This window comes from Coregonus clupeaformis, unplaced genomic scaffold, assembly GCF_020615455.1.
Source record: "Coregonus clupeaformis isolate EN_2021a unplaced genomic scaffold, ASM2061545v1 scaf0757, whole genome shotgun sequence".
In the NCBI taxonomy this organism is placed as follows: domain Eukaryota; kingdom Metazoa; phylum Chordata; class Actinopteri; order Salmoniformes; family Salmonidae; genus Coregonus; species Coregonus clupeaformis.
Window position 1 is genome coordinate 196,992 of NW_025534212.1, and position 27,870 is coordinate 224,861.

Here is a 27,870-nt window from a genome sequence, read left to right on the forward strand (position 1 = left end):
GGGTGGAGGTGAGGAGGGAGGGCAAAGGGGGTGGAGGTGAGGAGGGAGGGCAAAGGGGTGGAGGTGAGGAGGGAGGGCAAAGGGGGTGGAGGTGAGGAGGGAGGGGCAAAGGGGTGGAGGTGAGGAGGGAGGGCAAAGGGGTGGAGGTGAGGAGGGAGGGCAAAGGGGTGGAGGTGAGGAGGGAGGGAAAAGGGGTGGAGGTGAGGAGGGAGGGCGTGGTAGTGAGAAGGGCTGTCGGTGAGGTATAAATATGTAATGTCTAAAAGATTGTGTAAGAAAGCGAACCCTGGAGAAATGCACGATAACCTCATCTGATGATGAGGAGTTCTGGTGTGTGTATGTGTGCAGAAATAGTGCTGTGATACTAAATATACCACTAGACATTCCTGTGTGTTAGAGCAGTAATATTATTCTTATTCCAGTGATAAAACAGAGACACGTTTCCCTTTTAAGGCAGAAATAAGAGGAGTGTTACATGCCCAGACACAGAGGCTGATAACCCAGTTACACTGTGTGTGTGTGTCATCTGATGTTGCAGTCAGGGAAATAATCCTCTGCATTATCATTAACAGCAGACTCCTACATTTCCTCTGTGAAAACAACGTCCTGAGCAAATGTCCAATTGGCTTTTTACCAAGTTACCCTACGACAGACCAGGTATTCACCCTAGACACCCTAATTGACAAACAAACAAACAGAAAGCAAAGTATTATCATGCTTTGTTGATTTCAAAAAAGCTTTTGACTTAATTTGTCATGAGGGTCTGCTATATAAATTGATAGAAAGCAGTGTTGGGGGGGGGGGGGACATTCAACATTATAAAATCCATGTACACAAACAAGTGTGCAGTTAAAATTGCAAAAAAACACAGATTTCTTTCCTCAGGGCCGTGGGGTGAGACAGTGATGCAGCTTGAGCCCCACCCTCCAACATACACCGAGTATACAAACCATTATGCTCTTTCCATGACAGACTGACCAGGTGAAAGCTATGATCCCTTATTGATGTCACTTGTTAAATCCATTTCAAATCAGTGTAGATGAAGGGGAGGAGACCGGTTAAAGGAGGATTTTTAAGCATCGAGAACATTTCAGACATGGATTGTGTATGTTTGTTTTAGAGGGTGAATGGGGAAGACAAAATAATTAAGTTCCTTTGAACGAGGTATGGCAATAGGTGCCAGGCGTACCGGTTTGTGTCAAGAACTGCGACGCTGCAGGGTTTTTCACGCTCAACGGTTTCCCGTGTGTATCAAGAATGGTCAACCACCCAAAGGACATCCAGCCAACTTGACAACTGTGGGAAGCATTGGAGTCGACATGGGCCTGTGGAACACTTGACACCTTTTAGAGTCCATGCCCCGACAAATTGAGGCTTTTCTTTTCTGAGTTCAAAAGGGGGGGAGGGGGAGGGGGGCTGCAACGCAATATTAGGAAGGTGTTCTTAATGTTTTGTACACTCCGTGTATACATCAACGAGGGCACTAGAACAGTCTGCAGCACCCGGCCTCACCCTACTACAATCTGAAGTCAAATGTCTATAGTTTGCTGATGATCTGGTGCTTCTGTCCCCAACCAAGGAGAGCCTACAGCAGCACCTAGATCTTCTGCACAGATTCTGTCAGACCTGGGCCCTGACAGTAGGCTTGGGAGGTATCCAGATTGTCATACCGACCTTGTGCCATCCCAGGATATTCGGTAATACCAGCACTGAACACAAGGGGCACTATTTTCAAACCCCACTGTAATCCGAAGGTTAGCAATGCTAACAAGTAAATGTAAAATCCCATAGAGAATGCTAACAAAATGCTAACAAGCGCATTGCAAACATTTTATGCAGTCTCTGATTTGAACTATTTGCAGGACAGACATCCCAGCTCATAAAGTTATACAACTAAAATTCTACTCACAGTTTGCCTCACGAAAAAAACTAATATTAGACAGAAAGGCTCTTGATCCAGGAGGGTATTCTCTGCTGTTACCAAGCGAAAGCTTGATTTTGGAAGAAGCTAATAACTTAGCTAGATAGCTAACTAGCTACTAAATTAGCAAACTAAATGCACAACTACAGAGCATTTAGCACATTTTAGATAGTTAACTTAAATAGCTTTAAAATATCTAAGTTGGCAAACATTTAGTAGTGAATTCCATACAGTAACTAGATCACATGGCACGTACTGCACAACAGCTCCGGTCTCTCATCGTTGTGTGCTTGTAAACAAACACTACGTGACTGGGGACTACCGGTAAAGCTTTACATTTAAAAATTATGTGACAGCTGAAATGAAGAACGCGATCTTTATCCCCTGACGAGTCGCACAAGTTGACTGCAGGTATTTACTCAAAAAGTAGCTACAAATATTCAAATGTATAAAAAAAAACTTCAAATAAAGTTTCAACGGTATTGATAGTACTGAAATACCATCCCATGGCTATTTCCAAATACCCCGGTATACCTTACCAAGCCTCCTTGACAGTGAATCTCAGTAAGACAAAAATTGTGAGAAAGAAAAAGGTCCAGTTGCCAGCAGGGGTTGGAACCTAAATTATTTTCCAATTGTTTCGTTCTGAACAGAACCACTATTTTCTTCATTTAAATTCCACTGTCCCGACCAGCAAAATAAAGTTCTGAACCGGTTTGAACAACAAAAAAAGTATATTGTTCCTTTCTGTTCCTTTTTTAACCTGTGAAAATCAACAGTTTTTTACATTTCACTCATTAAATTACTTCACCAATCAGTGCGGATAGAGCAGGCAACCTAGTTGTTTAGATGCGTGATGGACAGACAAGTGTAGCCTATGGCGCAAGATGCAAATTACATTTTGCGGGTGGGGAGAGAGCGAGAGAGGGTTGAGGATGAGGCTTGAAGCACTGGGCATCTTGTGCTATGACATGCATTATATGAATTAGGTCCACAGAATTATACCTAGGAGGAGGGGTACCGTTGCATAGTCAATGTGCGGGGGCACCGGCTAGTAGGAGGAGTGGCTTCTTTCAAACCAACACAGAACAGCGCCGGAAGAAGATGGCTGCCGTTTTACAGCCCTCTAACCAATTGTACTATTATGTGTGTTTTTCCGCGTTATTTGTAATTTATTTTGTACATAATGTTTCTGCCATCGTCTCTTATAACCAAAGAGAGCTTCTGGATATCAGGACAGCGATTACTCACCTCGCGTTGGACGAACACTTTTTCTTCAACGAGGCGTTCGCGAAGGATATTCTACAGACTCCCGACAAGGCCCAGATCCCCGTCATTCGCGTGAGGAAGAGACGGAGATATCGTGGACGTAGGTCGGGGTGCCTTGTAAGGATCCGACGGCGAACGAGTAAACTGCCTCTCCCATCAATCCTATTAGCCAACGTTCAAGCTTTGGAGAATAAAATGGACGATTTAAGATTACGGTTATCCTACCAACGGGACATTAAAAACTGTAATATCTTATGTTTCACGGAGTCGTGGCTGAACGACGACAATGATAACATTCAGCTAGCAGGCTATACGCTACATCGGCAGGACAGAACGGCAGACTCGGGTAAGACGAGGGGTGGCGGTCTCTGTATATTTGTAAACAACAGCTGGTGCACCAAATCAAATACTAAGGAAGTCTCAAGGTTTTGCTCGCCTGAGGTAGAGTATCTTATGATAAGCTGCAGACCACACTATTTACCAAGAGAGTTTTCATCTATATTTTTCATAGCTGTCTATTTACCACCACAAACCAATGCTGGCATTAAGATTGCACTGAATGAGTTGTACAAGGCCATTAATCAACAGGAAAACGCTCATCCAGATGCAGCGCTCCTAGTAGCAGGGGACTTTAATGCAGGGAAACTTAAATCCGTTCTACCTAATTTCTACCAGCATGTTAAATGTGCAACCAGAGGGGAAAAAACTCTAGACCACCTTTACTCCACACACAGAGACGCATACAAAGCTCTCCCTCGCCCTCCATTTGGCAAATCTGACCATAACTCTATCCTCCTGATTCCTGCTTATAAGCAAAAACTGAAGCAGGAAGCACCAGTGATTCGGCTAATAAAAAAGTGGTCAGATGACGCAGATGCTAAGCTACAGGACTGTTTTGCTAGCACAGACTGGAACATGTTCCGGGATTCTTCAGACAGCATTGAGGAGTACACCACATCAGTCACTGGCTTCATCAATAAGTGCATCGATGATGTCGTCCCCACAGTGACCGTACGTACATACCCCAACCAGAAGCCATGGATTACAGGAAACATCCGCACTGAGCTAAAGGGTAGAGCTGCCGCTTTCAAGGAACGGGACTCTAACCCGGACGCTTATAAGAAATCCCGCTATGACCTCCGACGAACCATCAAACAGGCAAAGAGTCAATACAGGTCTAAGATTGAATCATACTACACTGGCTCTGACGCTCGTCGGATGTGGCAGGGCTTGAAAACTATTACAGACTACAAAGGGAAGCACAGCCGCGAGCTGCCCAGTGACACAAGCCTACCAGACGAGCTAAACCACTTCTATGCTCGCTCGAGGCAAGCAACACTGAAGCATGCATGAGAGCACCAGCTGTTCCGGACGACTATGTGATCACGCTCTCCGTAGCCGATGTGAGTAAGACTTTTAAGCAGGTCAACATTCACAAGGCCGCAGGGCCAGACGGATTACCAGGACGTGTACTCCGAGCATGTGCTGACCAACTGGCAAGTGTCTTCACTGACATTTTCAACATGTCCCTGACTGAGTCTGTAATACCAACATGTTTCAAGCAGACCACCATAGTCCCCGTGCCCAAGAACTCTAAGATAACCTGCCTAAATGACTACCGACCCGTGGCACTGACGTCTGTAGCCATGAAGTGCTTTGAAAGACTGGTCATGGCTCACATCAACAGCATAATCCCAGAAACCCTAGACCCACTCCAATTTGCATACCGCCCCAACAGATCCACAGATGATGCAATCTCTATCGCACTCCACACTGCCCTTTCCCACCTGGACAAGAGGAACACCTACGTGAGAATGCTATTCATTGACTACAGCTCAGCATTCAACACCATAGTGCCCTCAAAGCTCATCACTAAGCTAAGGATCCTGGGACTAAACACCTCCCTCTGCAACTGGATCCTGGACTTCCTGACGGGCCGCCCCCAGGTGGTAAGGGTAGGTAACAACACATCTGCCACACTGATCCTCAACACGGGGGCCCCTCAGGGGTGCGTGCTCAGTCCCCCTCCTGTACTCTCTGTTCACCCATGACTGCATGGCCAGGCACAACTCCAACACCATCATTAAGTTTGCCGACGACACAACAGTGGTAGGCCTGATCACCGACAACGATGAGACAGCCTATAGGGAGGAGGTCAGAGATCTGGCCGTGTGGTGCCAGGACAACAACCTCTCCCTCAACGTGACCAAGACAAAGGAGATGATTGTGGACTACAGAAAAAAAAGAGGACTGAGCACGCCCCCATTCTCATCGACGGGGCTGTAGTGGAACAGGTTGAGAGCTTCAAGTTCCTTGGTGTCCACATCACCAACGAACTATCATGGTCCAAACACACCAAGACAGTCGTGAAGAGGGCACGACAAAGCCTATTCCCCCTCAGGAGACTAAAAAGATTTGGCATGGGTCCTCAGATCCTCAAAAAATTCTACAGCTGCACCATCGAGAGCATCCTGACTGGTTGCATCACCGCCTGGTATGGCAACTGCTTGGCCTCTGACCGCAAGGCACTACAGAGGGTAGTGCGTACGGCCCAGTACATCACAGGGGCAAAGCTCCCTGCCATCCAGGACCTCTATACCAGGCGGTGTCAGAGGAAGGCCCTCAAAATTGTCAAAGACTCCAGTCACCCTAGTCATAGACTGTTCTCTCTGCTCCTGCACGGCAAGCGGTACTGGAGTGCCAAGTCTAGGTCCAAAAGACTTCTCAACAGCTTCTACCCCCAAGCCATAAGACTCCTGAACAGCTAATCATGGCTACCCGGACTATTTGCACTGCCCCCCCACCCCATACTTTTTACGCTGCTGCTACTCTGTTAAGTATTTATGCATAGTCACTTTAACTCTACCCACATGTACATATTACCTCAACTACCTCAACTAGCCGGTGCCCCCGCACATTGACTATGCAACGGTACCCCCCTGTATATATAGCCTCCCTACTCTCACTTTATTCTATTGTATATATAGCCTCCCTACTGTCACTTTATTTTTACTTCTGCTCTTTTTTTCTCAACACTTTTTTGTTGTTGTTTTATTCTTACTTTTTTTGTTTAAAATAAATGCACTGTTGGTTAAGGGCTGTAAGTAAGCATTTCACTGTAATGTCTGCACCTGTTGTATTCGGCGCATGTGACCAATAAAATTTGATTTGATTTGATTCTATGGAGGAACTTCAAATGTCCTTTGAGCTAGCTAGCTAACAAGCTTGTGTGTGCAGAGCGGCACCAGAATTAAAAACACGTCTTACAATTTTGTAGTTAATAAATCCAACGTGAAAAACGTGATAACTAGGCCTATAGTATCCTTAACTAGCATTGAATAAGTTAATCCATTCTTCTCTAGCTAATTAAAGATCTCTCCCTATCTTCTGAATCAAGCGCCAATGTAACGCCAGTAGGCTACAGTCAGTAGCCTATGCTTCAGAGGGGGAGGGGCAGGTAGCCTAAACACGCACAGGCAAAGATTTTCAGCTTGCATGCAGACACTGGAATACGTTTCTGAGTGACAGAGGGCTTTGAATAGGCGTTTTGTTGTGGGACTAGAAAAAAATGCCTGGAAAGTAAAATAATGTTATTAACCGGTTCTCATGCTTTTAAAATAACGGTTCTGTTCTCCTGCCAAATGTATGACCATATTAGAGACACATATTTCCCTCAGATTACACAGGCCCACAAAGAATTTAAAAACAAATCAATTTTGATAAACTCCCATATCTATTAGGTGAAATACCACAGTGTGCCATCACAGCAGCAAGATTTGTGACCTGTTGCCACAAGAAAACGGCAACCAGTGAAGCACCATTGTAAATACAAACTACACGACCAAAAGTATGTGGACACCTGCTTGTCGAACATCTCATTCCAAAATCATGGGCATTAATATGGAGTTGGCCCCCCCCTTTGCTGCTATAACAGCCCCACTCTTCTGGGGAAGGCTTTCCACTAGATGTTGGAACATTGCTGCGGGGACTTGCTTCCATTCAGCCACAAGAACATAATGAGGTTGGGCACTGATGTTGGGCGATTAGGCCTGGTTCGCAGTCGGCGTTCCAATTAATCCCAAAGGTGTTCGATGGGGTTGAGGTCAGGGCTCTGTGCAGGCCAGTCAAGTTCTTCCACACAGATCTCGACAAACCATCTGTATCGACCTTGCTTTGTGAACGGGGGCATTGTCATGCTGTAGCCTTAAGATTTCCCTTCACTGGAACTAAGGGGCCTAGCCCGAACCATGAAAAACAACCCCAGACCATTATTCCTCCTCCACCCAACTTTACAGTTGGCACTATGCATTGGGGCAGGTAGCATTCTCTTGGCATCCGCCAAAACCAGATTTGTCTGTCGGACTGACAGATGGTGATTCGTGAGTCACCCGTCCTGAGAACGCGTTTCCACTGCGCCAGAGTCCAATGGCGGCGAGCTTTACACCACTCCAGCCGACGCGTGGCATTGCGCATGGGGATCTTAGGTGATCCGACGAACAGTTATTGTGCTGACGTTGCTTCCAGAGCTAGTTTGGAACTCAGTAGTGAGTGTTGCAACCGAGGACAGAGAATTTTTACACGTTATGCCCTTCAGCACTCGGCGGTCCCGTTCTGTGAGCTTGTGTAGCCTACCACTTCGCGGCTGAGCCGTTGTTGCTCCTAGACATTTCCACTTCACAATAACAGCACTTACAGTTGACCGGGGCAGCTCTAGCAAGGTAGAAATTTGACGGACTGACTTGTTGGAAAGGTGGCATCCTATGACGGTGCCACATTGAAAGTCACTGAGCTCATCAGTAAGGCCATTCTACTGCCAATCTATTCCACTTGCTTTGGCAATGTAAACATGTTTCCCATGCCAATAAAGCCCTTTGAATTGACTTATTCCCCACTCTAAACCCTCAATTACATCCTGCTGTTTAGTGTTTGTTTATGTGGGGAACTTGTGACACACACATCCTCATCAGTCGCACATTTTTAAACAAACAAACACATTTACTTATCCAGCTAGTTAGAAACATGATTATAGATGAAACCCTGATGAAGGCAGCATAGCTGTCGAAACATTCGTTAAATGTATTGCATCGGAGCCGCAGAGTGTTCGGCTTGTCTTTTCTAAGAAACATGGTTATATTCAGCAAACAGCTAACGTTTCTGCCATTGTAACTTGAACTGTTCAGTCTTGTCCCCACAGTGTGAAAGCTGTCCAGGTTGGTGTGGTCAGGTCAGCTGATGACTGTGTGATCTGGGCTGACCTTAAGGCGGGGATAACCAGAACCTTGTTTGAAGAAGCACTTTAAAGCATTTCCTCTCAGTCTTCCTGCTAGTAGTTAATGCCCCCCTCCATCCTCCCCTGCCCTCTTTCTCGCTCCCTCTGCACGTTTAGTGTTCTTTCTCTCTGGTTCTGCCTGTGTTCTCTCTGCTCTTTACCCAGCAGCAGTGAAACATGAGCTAAGGCGGCTGGAACTGGCACTGGACAAGAGCACACACACACTTACTAGTATTCGGGTTCTGAGACGAGGTCTAGTGCCTTCATCACCTCCTCCAACAGAGAGTCTGGAATAAAGCCGTTATCTAGAGGGAGAGAAAGAGAGAATATTTCTCAGATCATTTTAGTCCAAACACAGCAAGGAGACAGGCCTCAGATTCCTCAGCAATTCTGTGTGTTTGTTTTCTGGGAGTCATGATTCTGGGAGTCATGATCAAAGAGGTGAGCTGGAGAGAGTGCCTTCACTTTCCCTCACACCGTTTACACTGTGCTATCTGAGGTACAGTAACTCATCACACACACGCGCGCAAAAGCACGAATGCCGGCCTTGTCCTCTCCTCTGTCTGACCTACATTCCTCAGCTATGACTTCTCTACCTGAGAGGACCAGCTTTAAACACTACCACGTGTGTACATGTGTGTGTGCATGTCCTACCCATCTACTTTAAACACTAACATATGAGTGTGTGTGTGTGTGCGTGCACGCATACATGGGTACAGTATGTGTGTGTTGTACATTGGGAAGGACTACAGCTGAGTCATAGCTTTACCCTAGGTTTCAAATTCTGTGTGGAACACTAACGAAGCTGTGTTTTATTGCATGCATGCGAGACCTGTGTGTGTATGTTATTGCGTGCATGTGAGACCTACGTGTGTGTGTGTATGTATGTTATTGCATGCGAGACCTGTGTGTGTGTGTATGTTATTGCATGCGAGACCTGTGTGTGTGTATGTTATTGCGTGCATGCGAGACCTGTGTGTGTGTATGTTATTGCGTGCATGAGAGACCTGTGTGTGTAAAATGTATGCACTCACTAACTGTAAGTCGCTCTGGATAAGAGCGTCTGCTAAATGACTAAAATGTAAATGTAAATTATTGCGTGCACGTGGGATGTGTGTACACCCTGGCGCCTCTCTTCTATAACACAGTGAACTGGGCCGACTCTAGATGTGACACTGGCAGATTTATAGGGCTTTGACACTGCTCTCAACTCTGCTGGTTCTAGTGTGTGTGTATAAACATCCATATGGCATACATGAAAAATGTCACGAAACAGCAGAAACGGATCTCAGCGCAGACAGACCTATCAATTTCTCTCTCTGTTTCTCCCTCTCTTGATCCCTCTCTGGTCTGAATGGGTCAGTGTGTTTACTTCATATTTGGTGTGGAGGCGACCAGAACAGACTAGACTACTCTCCGCTGGTGAGGCTCACTTTGTTAGAAAATTCAACACACACAGGCGCACACACACCCTCAGCCACGCTAAGAGGCATATTGTTCTTATAAACCCGAAACGGAGGAATGTTGTTTACTGCGTCAGAAAAGATTACGCTTCAATTCCTGCTGGAACACACACACACACACACACACACACACACACACACACAGGAGCACTCACTAAAGACGGACATCAAAGACAGCGACAAACACACAAATGTGTCTGTGCAAGTCTGGTCCATGGGGTGTGTGACTTTGGTGACCTTATCAGTCTTCAGCTGAACACACACACACACACACACACACACACACACACACACACACACACACACACACTCCAGCAACATGCATCATGAGTCTGTAACCTCATCTCTCCATACATACACTACACATACATACAAAAGTATGTGGACACCCCTTCATATTAGTGGATTTGGCTACTTCAGCCACACCCGTTGCTGACAGGTGTATAAAATCGAGCACACTGCCATGCAATCTCCATAGACAAACATTGCCAGTAGAATGGCCTTACTGAAGAGCTCAGTGACTTTCAACGTGGCACCGTCATAGGTTGCCACCTTTCCAAGAAGTCAATTCGTCAAATTTCTGCTCTGCTAGAGTTGCCCCGGTCAACTGTAAGTGCTGTTATTGTGAAGTGGAAAAGTCTAGGAGCAACAACGGCTCAGCTGCGAAGTGGTAGCTCACAAGCTCACAGAACGGGACCGCCGAGTGCTGAAGCACGTAAAAATAGCCTGTCCTCGGTTGCAACACTCAATACTGAGTTCCAAACTGCCTCTGGAAGCAACGTCAGCACAAGAACAGATTGTCGGGAGCTTCATGAAATGGGTTTCCATGGCCGAGCAGCCGCACACAAGCCTAAGATCACCATGCACAATGGCAAGCGTTGGCTGGAGTGGTGTAAAGCTTGCCGCCATTGGACTCTGGAGATGTGGAAACGTGTTCTCTGGAGTGATGAATCATGCTTCACCATCTGGCAGTCCGAAAGATTAATCTGGGTTTGGCGGATGCCAGGAGATCGCTACCTGCCCCAATGCATAGTGCCAACTGTAAAGTTTGGTGGAGGAGGAATAATGGTCTGGGGCAGTTATTTTATGGTTCGGGCTAGGCCCCTTAGTTCCAGTGAAGGGAAATCTTAACACTACAGCATACAATGACATTCTAGACGATTCTGTGCTTCCAACTTTGTGGCAACAGTTTGGGGAAGGCTCTTTCCAGTTTCAGCATGACAATGCACCTGTGCACAAAGCGAGGTCCATACAGAAATAGTTTGTTGAGATCGGTGTGGAAGAACTTGACTGGCCTGCACAGAGCCCTGACCTCAACCCCATCGAACACCTCTGGGATGAATTACGACTGCGAGCCAGGCCTAATCGCCCAACATCAGTGCCCGTCCTCACTAATGCGCTTGTGGCTGAATGGAAGCAAGCATACTTTTGGCAATGTAGTGTATCCCTCTCCTCTCCTCTCCATCTGAAATGTGTCTTCCGCATTTAACCCAACACCTCTGAATCAGAGAGGTGCGGTGGGCTGCGTTAATCGACATCCACGTCATCGGCGCTCTGTATTGGCGCTCGGGGAACAGTGGGTTAACTGCCTTGCTCAGGGGCAGAACAACAGATTTTGACCTTGTCCGCTCTGGGATTTGATCCAGCAACCTTTCGGTTACTGGCCCATAGGGCGTTGTGGACAGGGTGGCGGATGGGTGTAAGCATCTGCCTCTGATTCCAAAGGTTTCAAGTTCGAATCCAGCGATAGAAAGTTGCTTTTGCTTTTTTTTTTTTTGCCTGTCCCAAATCATAACCAAGTTAATGCCTGAACTTTAAACACTTCGAAATGTGACGTTTGGAACAACTTCTAAATTTGATGCTTGAGAAACATGGGTGAATGTCTAATTCTGACGTTAGACTGAGAGCTGGTTGCCCTTCTCTCTCCCATCACATCAAATATTCTTCCTTCTCTCTATCACTCTATCCTTGCCTTTCCCCCCAGGTCACCCCAAAAGGAGGAAGAAGAGGATGGGAGCAGGTTGACTCAGCTGTGTGGGGATTGGGGTGGCCGGACACACACACTAACCCCAAAACAACAACAGCAGAGATGAGACGAGAGAGGACCCCCGCTCAGAGGATGCAGAGAAGAGAGGATGAGAAGATAGGGGTGGGAGGTTATACAGGCACATGCACTACCAGGAAGGAGAGAGGAGAAAAGATAACATGTCCAGCTATTTGTGTATTGGTGTGTGTGTGTGTGAGTGTGAGAAAGAGGCGATATACTGTTTATACCGTACATTTCGAAATACAGATGGTATGACATTCAATACCATTTTTCTTTTCTTTTTATAAACCGGTGTCTGCGAGGGTGCATGCTACGCCACTGCTTATAACTATAAGTATAACTATAAGAAAACTAAGATATTTCTATTAAATTATATCCAGCTCAGGGCTCCAGCTATGCATTTAGTTTGCTAACTTGCAAGCTAAGTGTCAAGCTCAAGCTTCTTGGTTACAGCAGAGACATTCCATCCCCTCCTGGATCAGGATCCCTGTTGCCTAAATTGTTTTGTGCGTTTTTATTTTAATAGCGCCCCGTGTGCACTTCCGGTAAAACCGTATACCCCGGTATGGTACAGAAACAGTATGAAAATCTGGATACCGCCCAACCCTAGATACTATCATTGAACAGTATTACCTTCTGGGTCGAAGGTTTGGAAGACTCTCCTGGCCTGTTCAGACGGAGACTCAGGAGCCACCAGACACATCTCCTACAAAGGCAAGAGAGAGAGGGACATATCTGTCAGATATCTCAACATTATCTTATGGTCTAAACACAGAAATTAGACAGGCTTCCAATTCTCCAGAAAACCCCAAGAGAAAGAGAGAGCGAGAGAGAGCGAGAGAGAGCGAGAGAGAGAGAGCGCGAGAGAGATGATGTTGTGTAGACCGAGACACACAGAGATCACATAATAGGTCAAGAATTAAAAGATTACAACACCCCCCCGGGAGACCCTGGAAACATGTAGAAAATGTAACACACACAGGCCATGTAACTTTTCTGATAATCTGAAACTGGAGAAGGAACAGACAAAGGCTCCCAGCAGTACTGTATCCTACACTGGCTCTAAGGAGTGCGTGTGTGTGTGTGTGTAAGCTAGCGTGTGAATGTCAGTGCTTGTGCGCGCGTGTGTGTGTACGTACGTACGTACGTACGGACTATCATAATCATCAGGCTCTGTTGGGTTATTAGCTGATCTGCAGATAAAACCAGACGTTTTGTTTTCACTCAAAACACACAAATCAGCCAATCAGGCGCTCACACAGAGAGTTATAGTTGTTTGCTGACTCAGAGTGACGTTGCCAGGGGGACTCGGAGGAGAAATAAGGAGAGACAGATTTCACAGAGATGGGACAGTGTGTGTGTGTGTGTGTGTGTGTGTGTGTGTGTGTGTGTGTGTGTGTGTGTTGAGATGAGGGGGGTTAGTCCCGATCTCTGGATTCATCACTCCTTCACCCTCTAACTCTGTACCCCCTTAAGTTTCATAGTGAAATATGACAGTTTTGACAGGCTGGGAACCAAACTGCAAACGCAAACACACACCGTGGGTAGCCTAGTATTAATGACACTGGCTGCATCCACTGAACTGGAGTATGTTTACTACAGTGGCATACTATACAAACACACTCAGCGAAGAGCAAATAAACTGAGCACATCTCTCTCAGCCAGCCTTTATTAAAGTAGGAGCTCAGATGAGACGGTAGGTTATAGGGTATCACTGAGACATATTACTGTCCTGAGGGGTCACAGAGAGAGAGCTGGAGAGAGAGCGAGAGATGGACACAGGAAGAGAGATGGACAGAGGAAGAGAGATCAGGGGAAGAGTTGGGGAGAAAGAGACATCAAGAGGAGAAGACCCCCAGCTGGTAGGGAGGAGCGCGCACACACACATTTTTCCCTGTCAGAGCAGCTGGGGTGCAGAATGGTTAGATTTGTTGGTTTAAGTATCTCTATAAATCAAACAGTCCATTCTTCATCCAGATAGATAAGACAAGGAGTCAGACGTGAGTGTGTTAAGGGTTAATGAATGGTCAGGGGGTTAACTGCCCTTACAGTTTACATGAACGTAATTTACTGAGGAGGAGGCTGCTGAAGGGAGTGTGTATGTGTGACAAACAGTATAACCCAGCTATAGAGACGGGGTTAACTCATATACTCTCCTCTAGCAGTGAGGGTTAAGACTCAGGAAGAGTTATATCTGAAGGTAATAACACAGCGCTGGAACCTTGTAGAAACAGGATATGAGAGAGGCAGGAGAGGGGTAGACAACAGGAGATAGTCCCAGTCGGTATTCACGTAATAATATGGAATTCCCCTCGACCACGCCCACAAATTGCGGGAAAACAAACATTCTTTCTCATTCACCCCCATTGTAAAAGAGGCAACTTCGTCGTCGATTTTTTGTTATACAGAAATAACAGAACATGCCGAAAAGCTGCTGTTTTGTTCAATGTACATGTAGCCAGGTCAAAACTCCAGACCTATGGTTCGCAATGCTCACATGTAGGGAAATAGAGCCTGCGAGAAGAGCCCTTAAATGTCTTCAGGCTATCTGGTGTGGGAGACTGGGAAATGTGGGGACGCGGTGTCCAAGTAGGCTACACGTAGCTATGCATGTGGAAAACATTTCATTTCAGGTAAGACATTTAACTTGTTTAGTATAGTCCGTTTGTAACTCCACTCACTACTTGTGGCTGTATAGTCTGTTTGTGTTGTTGTCTTGGCTAGCTTAATGTTCCGGTCGGTAGGTAGCTAGCACTCACTCAAGTGGCTGCTAGCATCGTCATGAAAAGGGGAGAGGGAAGCAATAAAATATTACGTTTTTCTAAGTAGTGAGAACGCTAGGGAGCAGGCAATGTTGAAAAGTAATCTTTAGACGTGCTGTCCTTTCCTTAAATGTAGTTTTGTAATCGACTAAAACAAGCAGACGGGATCATGTCTCTCTCTGGATATACTGTCCACGTCCATACTGTCCACGGCCAGCTGGGTTCTCAGTACATCGCGCAGACAGGAATAAAGAACTCTCCGGGAAGAAGAAAAGCGGTGGTGTATGTTTCATGATTAACTACTCATGGTGTGATTGTGATAACATACAGAAACTCAAGTCCTTTTGTTCACCCGACCTAGAATACCTCACAATCAAATGCCGACCGTATTACCTCCCAAGAGAATTCTCTTCGGTTATAGTCACAGCCGTGTATATTCCCCCTCAAGCCGATACCACGACGGCCCTCAAGGAACTACACTGGACTTTATGCAAACTGGAAACCACATACCTTGAGGCCGCATTTATTGAGCTGGGGATTTTAACAAAGCTAATTTGAGGAAACGCTACCGAAGTTCTATCAATACATTGACTGTAGTACTCGCTCTGGAAAAACACAACCACTGCTACTCCCCCTTTAGAGATGCCTACAAGGCCCTCCCCCGCCCTCCCTTCAGCAAATCAGATAACGACTGCATTTTGCTCCTCACTTCCTATTAGGCAGAAACTCAAACAGGAAGTACCCGTGCTAAGGTCTATTCAACGCTGGTCTGACCAATCGGAATCCATGATTCAGGATTTGTTTGATCACGCGGACTGGGATATGTTTCGGGTAGCCTCTGAGAATAACATTGACGTATACACGGACACGGTGACTCATCCGGAAGTGTATTGGGGATGTTGTTCCCACAGTGACTATTAAAACCTACCCAAACCAGAAACTGTGGATAGATGGCAGCATTCACACAAAACTGAAAGCGCAAACCACCGCATTTAACCATGGCAAGGTGACTGGGAATATGGTTGAATACAAACAGTGTAGTTATTATCTCCGCAACGCAATCAAACAGGCAAAATGTCAATACAGAGACAAAGTGGAGTCGCAATTCAACGGCTCAGACCCGAGACGTATGTGGCAGGGTCTACAGACAATCACGGATTACAAAGGGAAACCAGCCACGTCGCGGACACCGACGTTTTGCTCCCGGACAAGCTAAAACACCTTCTTCGCCCGCTTTGAGGAGCGCGCCGTCTGTGCGGCGAGCTCCCAAGGACTGTGGGCTTTCGTTCTCCGTGGCCGACGTGAGTAAGACATTTAAACGCGTTAACCCTCACAGTGTTGCCGGCCTAGACGGCATCCCTAGCCACATCCTCATAGCATGCGCAGATCAGCTGGCTGGAGTGTTTACGGACATAGTCAATCTCTCCCTATCCCAGTCTGCTGTCCCCACTTGTTGCAAGATGTCCACCACTGTTCCTGTACCCAAGAAAGCAAAAGGTAACTGAACTAAATGACTATCGCCCCGTAGCACTCACTTCTGTCATCATGAAGTGCTTTGAGAGGCTAGTTAAGGATCATATCAACTCTACCTTACCTGACACCCTAGACCCACTTCAATTTGCTTACCGCCCCAATAGATCCACAGACGATGCAATCGCCATCACACTGCACACTGCCCTATCCCATCTGGACAAGAGGAATACCTATGTAAGAATGCTGTTCATTTATAGCTCAGCCTCCAACACCATAGTACCCTCCAAGCTGATCATTAAGCTCGGGGCCCTGGGTCTGAACCCCGCCCTGTGCAACTGGGTCCTGGACTTCCTGACGGGCCGCCCCCAGGTGGTGAAGGTAGGAAACAACACCTCCACACAGGGGCCCCACAAGGGTGCGTGCTCAGCCCCCTCCTGTGCTCCCTGTTCACCCATGACTGCGTGGCCACGCACGCCTCCAACTCAATCATCAAGTTTGCAGACGACATAACAGTAGTAGGCCTGATTACCAACAATGACGAGACAGCCTACAGGGAGGTGGTGAGGGCCCTGGCGGAGGGATGCCAGGAAAATAAAACGAAGGAGCTGATCGTGGACTTCAGGAAACACGCACCTATCCACGTCGATGGGACCGCAGTGGAGAAGGTGGAAAGCTTCAAGTTCCTCGGCGTATACGTCACTGGCAATCTGAAGTGGTCCACCCACACAGACAGGAGGCTGAAGAAATTTGGCTTGGCCCTTAAGACCCTCCCAAACTTTTACAGATGCACAATTGAGAGCATCCTGTCGGGCTGTATCACCACCTGGTACGGCAACTGCACCGCCCGCAACCGCAGGGCTCTCCAGAGAGTGGTGCGGTCTGCCCAACGCATCACCGGGGGCACACTGCCTCCCCTCCAGGACACCTACAGCACCTGACGTCACAGGAAGGCCAAAAAGATCAACAAGGACATCAACCACCCGAGCCACGGCCTGTTCACTCCGCTATCATCCAGAAGGCGAGGTCAGTACAGGTGCATCAAAGCTGTGACCGAGAGACTGAAAAACAGCTTCCATCTCAAGGCCATCAGACTGTTAAATAGCCATCACTAGCAGGCTACCACCCGGTATTCTATTCTACTGTATTTTTAGTCAATGCCACGCCGACATTGCTCGTCCTAATATTTATATATTTCTTAATTCCATTATTTTAGATGTGTGTATTGTTGTGAATTGTTAGATACTACTGCACTGTTGGAGCTAAGAACAAGCATTTCACTACACACGCAATAACATCTGCTAAATATGTGTATGTGACCAACACAATATGATTTGAAGAAAATTGTTTTTGAAAAAGGTCACGTTTTTGCTGTGAGCCAATGGGGTAACCTAGGTAACCACAGGTTGTTTTCCCCACTAGCGGGCAGGGTCGCAACGTTCTATCTAATACCGACTGGGTCTATCACCTCCATGCCTCTGTCATAACCAGGTCTTGAGTCTCCTTAGAGACAGTAGACATACTGTCATATACAGACGAGGCAACATATCATTCAATACCTGAAGTCTGCACACACACACACACACACACACACACACACACATACATACGATGAGCTCAGATACAATAACGTGACACACGTTAACAAAATATGTCTATGTACAGATAACTGCCAGAATTAAGGAAACACCAACATAAAGAGTCTTAATAGGGTCTGGGGCCACCACAAGCCACCAGAACAGTTTTAATGCACCTTGGCATAGATTCTACAAGTGTCTAACTTTATTGGAGGGATGCGACACCATTCTTCCATGATACATTCCATCATTTGGTGTTTTGTTGATGGTGGAGGAAAACGCTGTCTCAGGCGCCGCTCCAGAATCTCCCATAAGTGTTCAATTGGGTTGAGATCTGGTGACACACACACACACACACACACACCCTTTAAACCCCCTATGCTCCTTTGAGATCCCCTCGTTCAAAAAGTAACTGAAATGTCTTCAAGCCATGGTAGCCAAAATAATGGGCAACTGCGGATTTTTATACATGACGTGTTCTTAATTGCTTATTTAACACCCACTTTCAATATACAGTGGCTTGCAAAAGTATTCACCCCCCTTGGCATTTTTCCTATTTTGTTGCCTTACAACCTGGAATTAAAATTGATTTACACATTGGATTTACACAACATGCCTACCACTTTGAAGATGCAAAATATGTTTATTGTGACACAAACAAGAAATAAGACAAAAAAACAGAAAACTTGAGCATACATAACTATTCACCCCCCCAAAGTCAATACTTTGTAGAGCCACCTTTTGCAGCAATTACAGCCACAAGTCTCTTGGGGTATGTCTCTATAAGCTTGGCACATTTAGCCACTGGGATTTTTGCCCATTCTTCATGGCAAAACTGCTCCAGCTCCTTCAAGTTGGATGGGTTCCGCTGGTGTACAGCAATCTTTAAGTCATACCACAGATTCTCAATTGGATTGAGGTCTGGGCTTTGACTAGGCAATTCCAAGACATTTAAATGTTTCCCCTTAACCCACTCGAGTGTTGCTTTAGCAGTATGCTTAGGGTCATTGTCCTGCTAGAAGGTGAACCTCCGTCCCAGTCTCAAATCTCTGGAAGACTGAAACAGGTTTCCCTCAAGAATTTCCCTGTATTGAATTGGGGGGGGGGCGCTGTTGGAAGCCAAGGATGTAGCACGCGTCTCCCTATCGCTCCTGAGTTAGTGACCAAATTTATATATTTAACTTTGCAAAACTGCATACATTTCTGTTTGCCCAGGCGTCTGAAGAGACCCATAAACAACTCAGTTCAAGTTTAATAAATTTAAATTCGTAATGACATCAACCCGACCAAAAACAGAGTCTGCAAGAGCAGGCCGCAACAAGCCTGCAACTTCTCCCGACTCACCCCCGCCACCGAACGCTACCAATGCCGGCCCCACGGAAACACTGACTGTGGAGATGCTACAATCCGTGATAGGCACCCTCAAAGCCGACATTTTCGGAAAAATTGACTGTCTCTCTACCAACCTCAGGTCAGAGATATCAATCATCAAAGACGAGCTTAAAAATCTATCGAGAGTATACAGAATAAGCTCGACGCACATGGGGTGACTTTATCGGATTTGGAGCGAGGGCTACAGACCACGGCCTCGCATTAGCGAGCTAGAGGCTAGCGTCGGCTCATTGACAACTAGGGTGGCATTCCTCGATAATAGATGCGAAGATATGGAAAGTAGAATGCGGAGGAACAACATTCGTCTACTGGGAATACCGGAGGGAGTGGAGGGCCCAAGACCCACGGAGTACATGGCCCAGCTACTTCAGGAGCTGCTCGGGCTAGAGGAGAAGCCATTGCTAGACCCGGGCTCACCGCACTCTGCGTAGCGACCCAGGGATGGAGAACCCCCACGACCATTTGTCATCAGGGTGCATTTCTTTCACGTCCGTAACGACATACTGAGAAGATCGGGAGAAGCATCCCCTCTTCTACATAAGGGTAAAAGAGTCTCGATATTTGCGGACTACACAACAGCTGTGGCTAAGAGGCGGGCTAGCTTTGGAGCTGTGAAACGCCAACTACACACCTGCCCGGGCGTGAAGTTCGGCCTCATCTACCCTGCGGTTTTGAGACTGACTTTACCGGACGGTTCCATGCACAGATTCGAGGACCCGGCTATAGCGGCAGATTTCATCAACAAGAACGTGAAAGCGGCTGTTGTACCGCATGGTTTGTAACAAATGGTTGGCTAGCTGGTCTTCCTAGCAGGCTAGTTAGCAGGCCGAATGGGTGACTAACGAAGCCATCTCTGCTGGGTTCATCGACATATGAATGTCATTCTCTTCTTTATCTTTTATTTCCGCCCAGGTTTGCCGCCTCTAATGCCAATATCTGGGGGTCTGCATGGCTGTTTCAGTCTGATTATTTACCATCTGCGTCGAGGTTAAACCTCTCTTAATCGAGGATAGTTTTCCTTAGACTCTATTGGGGACCATTCTATTCATGTTTGGCTTACTCTAGTTAAATGGTCACTAATCTTAGGTAGCACAGAGTAAGAGTTATCATGCTTAGCTCTAAACTTTCTTCGTATTTAGGGTTTTGCTTGCATCTCATTTGGGGAGATGCTTCGGCAAGGGCGGGTGTGAGGGAAGGGTTTGTTCATGTATATAGTTTGTATATGTTTTTTGTGCCTCTTCGTTTGTCTTTGTTTTTACATTTGCGCTTTTAGGTTCAACTAAGATCTTCAGTTTACATTGTACCTTGTCCTTTACACATCTTCTCTCTCTCTTAAGATATGACTCAGCCTAGTGTAGCCCATACTGCTGGAGGGAATGGCTTTAATTTTCTTACTTGGAACTGCAGGGGCATAAATAACCCAGTTAAACGTAGTAGGTACTACACCATCTTCATCATTTGAAAGCTCACATCATCTTTCTCCAAGAAACTCATCTGAAGGTATCACAACACTCAAGTCTTAGGTGCAGATGGGTGGGTCAGGTGTTCCATTCCTCATTTCAGAGTAAGGCGAGAGGGGTGGCTATTTTACTTCACAGATCGGTACCTTTTACATGTTCTAAGGTGATCGCAGATCCCCATGGTAGATATATAATTGTCAGTGGTAGGCTGCTCAATACAAAGGTTCTTCTTGTTAATATCTATGCTCCTAATTGGGACAACGGTGATTTTTTCAAATCGGTTTTCTCTACACTCCCAGATATGTCCACCCATATGTTGATTTTAGGAGGTGACTTTAACTGTTGGTTAGACCCACAATTGGATCGATCCTCCACTAAACCTACCACCCTATCAACCTCAGCTAGAGTTGTTCGAACCTTTATGTCTGAATTCGCAGTCTCAGATCCTTGGAGAATGGTTAATCCAGCTGGGAAAGCATACTCTTTTTTCTCATCGGTCCACCACACTTTTACGCGCATAGACTACTTCCTTGTTGATGACCGGCTCCTCCACTCCATAACTTCATGTTCATATAACCCAATTGTTGTATCTGACCACGCCCCTGTTACTATGGAAGTAGCTTTTCAAAATGTTGACAATCAGCGACCGCCTTGGCGACTAAAAACCCAACTGCTCAGTAATGAACACTTTGTCAACTTTGTTTTGAGTCAAATCGACTTTTTCATGATTACAAATAGAACCCCAAACATCTCTGCGTCTACTCTCTGGGAAACTTTGAAAGCTTATATCAGAGGTGAAATTATCTCCCTACACCGCACATGAGAACAAATTGAAAAGGAATAGGTTATCTATGCTAACACGCTGTATTGCCCAATTAGATGACATTTATGCCGTTTCACCATCCCCAGATATTTATAAGGAACGTTTAACTCTGCAAGCAGAATTTGACACACTATTAACAGACCAGGTTACTGAAATGCTTGTCAAGTCTAGGAGCACTTACTATGAACAAGGAGAGAAAGCCAGTAAATTATTAGCTCACAAGTTACGTCAACAATCATCATCATCTCAGATTACAAAAATTCGTACATCATCTGGGATATCATTAGATCCTGGGGGGGATCAATGAGGAGTTCAAGAGATTTTACCAGTCTCTATATACCTCTGAAAGTAAAGCGGATACACTGGAATTGGATAATTTCTTCCACTCACTATCTGTGCCTTCGGTCGGCCGGGGATTTGGTAAAAAAATTAGAGCAGCCGATCACTGTTGAAGAACTGTCTAACGCTGTCAAATCCCTTCAATCTGGGAGAAGCCCAGGGCCTGATGGCTACCCGACAGAGTTTTATAAAAAGTTTATCACCAAAATAGCCCCTATTCTAATTGAAATGTACAATGATGCATTTGTAAATGGTGCTCTCCCACATACTCTCACTCAAGCAACCATTTGTGTTATTCTTAAAAAAACAAAGACCCTCTTGACTGTGCATCATACCGTCCAATTAGCCTGCTAAATGTGGACTATAAAATTCTAGCCAAAATTCTGGCAACGCGGCTAGAAACAGTCCTCCCATCAATTATCTCTCCGGATCAAACAGGATTTATAAAAAACAGACACTCATTCTTCAATCTCCGAAGATTATTTAATATTATATACAATCCTTCTGTCAACAATACCTCTGAAGCCATTATATCCCTGGACGCGGAGAAAGCGTTTGATCGGGTGGAATGGAAATACCTTTTTTACACTCTAAATAAATTTGGCTTTGGCTCCAAATTCATGACCTGGATAAAACTTCTGTACTCATCCCCCCAAGCCTCTGTCAGGACTAATAACACTCAATCAGATCGCTTCCCTCTGCAAAGATCGACACGTCAGGGTTGCCCTTTAAGTCCCTTACTGTTTGCCCTCGCAGAGCCACTTGCAATAGCACTTCGCTCCAACCCCTCATCAAAGGCATAGTCAGATACGGGCCACGAACACAAACTGTCTTTATATGCAGATGATTTATTAATATACACATCCAATCTTTCTGTCTCTGTCCCTGCTGCCCTTGCCACTTTCGCATCCTTCGGTCACATATCAGGGTATAAACTAAATCTCAGTAAAAAGTGAATTGATGCCACTTAACATGGCTGCAAAAAAATCCCCTTTACATAACTTGCCTTTAAAATAGCACACAGCAGTTTTATTTATCTCGGGGTACATGTCACAATTAGGTTTGAAAACCTTTTTCAAGCCAACTTTGCTCCTCTCTTAACCCGTACTAAGGACGATTTGGAACGGTGGTCTTTGCTACACCTCTCCTTAGTTGCTAGAATTAACTCTATTAAAATGAATACTCTCCCTAAATTCTTATACCTCTATCAGTGCCTTCCAATATTTCTACCCAATACATTTTTCAAAAGATCGACGGCCTAATTCTACCCTTTATATGGGACAAAAAAGCCTCCTAGGATGCGAAAACAGCTCTTGCAGAGGCCCAAACCAGACAGCGGTCTAGCTCTACCAGATTTCAGATTCTATTATTGGGCCGCTAACCTTAGGATCATTCAGTACTGGTTGCAGAGCAGAGTAATATTCCCACCCCCCAACTTGGCTGGAGATGGAGGCTGCCTCGTCTACACCGGCATCACTGTCTTCCCTCGCTCTCCTCTATTACAGGCCCTTACTCCTCCTTCACCAACAATACATGTGTCAAAACAACATTGAAGATCTGGAATCAATTTAGGCGCCACTTTGGGTTTCAAACAACCTCTTCCTTGGCTCCGGTAGCCTCAAACCCAGCTTTTCCCCATCATGATTGATGGTGCTTTCTCAACATGGTCTAATCTCGGTATTAAAAGATTCAGAGATCTGTATACTAACAATACATTTAGTACGTTTCAACAACTATCAGCTAAATTTGGTCTCCCCAGACATCATTTTTTTAGATTCTTACAAGTCCGGAGTTACATCCGCAGCATAGATCCAGGATTCCCCAACCTTTCTAGTGGAACACAGTTCGACACATTTCTCACCCCTCTTCCTAATCAGAAAGGCACAATGTCAATAATCTATAGTCAAATTTGCTCACTACAAGCCATCTCATTAAACAATATCAAATCCTCTTGGGAGGAGGGAACTGGGTGAGGAAATATCTGATGAACTATGGGAAGAGGCACTCAAAAGGGTACATAGCTCTTCTATTTGCGCTCGACACGGCCTCATCCAATGCAAACTCATTCATAGGGCCCACTGGACCAAAGCAAGACTATCAAAAATTTACAAGGATGTGAACCCTAATTGTGTTCGATGTAACCAGTCCCCTGCTAATCATGTGCACATGTTTTGGTGCTGCCCATCTCTGGTTGGTTTCTGGAAAGACATCTTTAACACACTCTCAGAATTAAGCGGCACACAGATCGAGCCAGACCCTCTCATTGCATTATTTGGAGTTTCCTTACCCACAATACAATTGACCAAAATGAATAAGGATGTAATTGCCTTTGTCACGTTGTTAGCGAGACGATTAATTTTACTTAGATGGAAATCCTCTGCAGCCCCTTCTCATGCTCTTTGGATTAAATCTATTTTGAATTGCATAAAGTTGGAGAAAATAAAACAGACACTCAATGGGTCTGTAGACAAATTTTATGCAAAGTGGGCTCCCTTCTTTTCTTATGTCAAAAGAATACATTTCCCTGCAGTTCCAGAGTGATGTATATTTATATATTGGTGATGTAAGAAGCCTGGTATGTGCATATACGACATCTCGGATGTTAAGGACGGTAATAACTGTGCTAGCTGACCTATAACAGACTGGATCAAAACAGATATTCTTCCTTTTTTTTTTTTTTTTTTTTGTTTTATCTTATTTATGTACTTAATGTCTATTTTTTCTTTCATGTCTGTCTCTCCATGTTTTGCTGTATCGTTGTCTTCAAATTGTTGTTCCATATTCATACCAAATAACTTTCAAGTGCAATTATTTACTAAATGCTGGTACTGAAAATTCAATAAACAAAGTATATAAAAAAAAAAAAAAGAATTTCCCTGTATTTAGCGCCATCCATCATTCCTTCAATTTTGACCAGTTTCCCAGTCCCTGCTGATGAAAAACATATATAATATGCCATTTAGCAGACGCTTTTATCCAAAGCGACTTACAGTCATGCGTGCATACATTTTTGCATACATTGATGCTGTCACCACAATGCTTCACTGTGGGGATGGTGTTCTCGGGTTGATGAGAGGTGTTGGGTTTGCACCAGACAGAGTTTTCGTTGATGGCCAAATAGCTCAATTTTAGTATCATCTGACCAGAGTACCTTCTTCCATATGTTTAGGGAGTCTCCCACATGGCTTTTGGCGAACACCAAACGTGTTTGCTTATTTATGGCCACTCTTCCGTAAAGCCCAGCTCTGTGGAGTGTATGGCTTAAAAGTGGTCCTATGGACAGATACTCCAATCTCCGCTGTGGAGCTTTGCAGCTCCTTCAGGGTTATCTTTGGTCTCTTTGTTGCCTCTGATTAATGCCCTCCTTGCCTGGACCGTGAGTTTTGGTGGGCGGCCCTCTCTTGGCAGGTTTGTTGCGGTGCCATATTCTTTTCCATTTTTTTATAATGGATTTAAAATGGTGCTCCGTGGGATGTTCAACGTTTCAGATATTTTTTTATAACCCAACCCTGACCTGTCTGGAGAGCTCCTTGGTCTTCATGGTGCCGCTTGCTTGGTGGTGCCCCTTGCTTAGTGGTGTTGCAGACTCTGGGGCCTTTCAGAACAGGTGTATATATACACACACTGAGATCATGAGACACTTAGATTGCACACAGGTGGACTTTATTTAACTAATTATGTGACTTCTGAAGGTAATTGGTTGCACAAGATTTATTTAGGGGCTTCATAGCAAAAGGGGTAAACAAGTTATTTTTTTGAATTTCACTTCACCAATTTTGACTATGTCCATTACATGAAATCCAAATAAAAATCCATTTCAATTACAGATTGTAATGCAACAAAATAGGAAAAACGCCAAGGGGATGAATACTTTTGCAAGGCACTGTACTTTGTATCCCTCATTTCCTCAAGTGTTTCCTTTACTTTGGCAGTTACCTGTATGTGTGTAGAGTGTGTGGGTGTGTTAAATGCCAGGCCTACTAGTATGTCTTTGATGTGCGTTTTATTAGAGGCATGGAGATGCTGCTGAGTTTAGATTACATGTCATGTCACACACTCCACAGGGAAGGGGTGTGTGTGTGTGTGTGTATATTAGCCCTGTCCCCTTCCAGCCTCTTGTTTGCTTGCACTGGACCAGAGGACTGCATTCTCTAAACGTGCACGTACGTGCACACACCCCGATGGTACAAAGACGGTGTGTGCGTGTTATGAAAATCAAGAGGAATGCATTCCGAACTAGCTCAGAACCTAATTCTGTTCCACAAACCCTCAACTCTGTGTTGTCTACTTGAGCAGATTCTTATTAAATCAGATCCAGCTCCTGAACAGCAACAGAAAACCTCTTAAAATAGAAACAACACACACACACTAGTCCAGCTCATCTCTCTATTCATCTGGTTCTCTCCCCTGCCCTCCCACTTTAGTTTGGACGTTTTCTAACCCTCTTTCTATCCCTCTCACCTTTTCCTTCCCTCCCTCCTCCACCCTCTCTTAACCCCTCGCTCTCTTCTGAGATGTAAGTAGTTGTAGCTGGGTGTAGCCTTACCCGCTCTCGTCTATCCCCCCTCTTCAGCTTCCCCTTCCTCCTTTCTCTACCCCTCCCTCTTTGTCCCTCTGTTCTGTCCTGACACATACTTTCATCTGTCTCTCCATCTATCCATCCCTGACCATTGTCTCCCTCTCTGTCACGCTAACAGGAACTCCTAGTCTACAGTGTGTGTGGTGTTGGTTTAGTGTTTCTCTTTGTTAGGTGGAGAGCCTCTTGAAGCAGAAGACTCAATTACACTCAGACCTTTGTCCTGGCTAAGAGGGGCTGAGAGTGTGTGTGTGTGTGTGTTAGGGTAGAGGTGTGTGTGTGTGTGCCAGAGACAGACAGGTGATTAATGGTCTGTCAGGGACAACAAGCTGTCTGGGGTCTCTGTCTAGGTGTGTGTGTCTGAACAACAGAACAAGACTATAGAGAACAAGGCTATACAGGACAGCTATAGGCAGAGACCAGTCACAGACAAGGGGCCAGGCCCTTTCACACACAGCCTTTGTCCCTGCTAGAATAGAACAGGTCAGATGTGTCAGAGAATATTAATGACTGTTACTGTACACCTCTTTCACTCAGATCTAGCTTTGTGTGTGTGTGTGGTTGTGTGTGCACTCACAGGTAAGGTACCATAGCTCTTTTCTCTTTCTAAGATGCTCTGAAGGTGAGACCTGCCTCAGACCGATTGACCCCCATCCTCTCTTCGCTTTCTGAGACGTTTAGGACATGTTACTTGTGTCTGTACTATACATCAGACACATGCTCTTTGGGGACACAGTGTGTATGTGTGTCAGACAGATGCCAGTTTCTTTAGGGACACTGAGGGCCAGAAGAGCTGCTCTATCTCGTTAAATCACTGACCCATAACTGAGCCGGTTAAAACCATCAGAGCGCGTAAACACACACAGCTCCCGAGAGGAGCACAGGGATGAGAGGATGGAGGCCTGTGAATGTCATCACTCTCAGATGGAAAGGAAGAGGAGGACACACTGAAAGAGGAGAGGAAGAGGACATGGTCCCCTAGGGCAGCCAGAAGCCCTTCCTTCCTCACTCCCTTCTTATCCTTTCAAGATTAAAATATGTCATTATGACTGATGTGACATGACAAGATAAGGTTAATGACTGGATGAGCTGTATAGTAGAATTAGAACGCAGTGGCTGTACAGTAACATGCTATACATGACGTCAGAGCTCAGGGTCTCCGCTTCACATTGGGCAACTTTTTTCTTGTCTGAGTGGCGTATTGCTGTAAATTACGAGGACTTGATGTATTTTGAAAGATGAGACGTTGAGGATTATAATGAATACCGCTTTTATATCATACAAGCCAAACACCTGTGAGTCCAAATGTGCACTTCACATTTCCATATCACAAAACCAGTGGTGTAAAGTACTTACTAAAAAAATACTTTAAAGTCCTAGTTTTTTTTTGGTATGTGTACTTTATTATTTATATTTGACAACTTTTATTTCACTACATTCCTAAAGAAAATGTACTTTTCGCCATACATTTTCCCTGACACCCAAAAGTACTCGTTACATTT

At 45.4% G+C, this 27,870-nt stretch overlaps 1 protein-coding gene across 1 annotated transcript in view; it reads right to left on the bottom strand.

Moving 5' to 3' along the window:
- Positions 1–27,870, bottom strand: part of LOC123485601 (ubiquitin carboxyl-terminal hydrolase MINDY-3-like) — a 40,212-nt gene that overhangs the window by 2,493 nt on the left and 9,849 nt on the right. Inside the window, exons 2-3 of the mRNA XM_045216625.1 lie at positions 12,603–12,675; positions 8,689–8,764 (exon numbers count right to left, since the gene is read on the bottom strand). Of these exons, the coding sequence (XP_045072560.1) occupies positions 8,689–8,764; positions 12,603–12,675 (149 nt within the window). The remainder of the gene's footprint in view (positions 1–8,688; positions 8,765–12,602; positions 12,676–27,870) is intronic.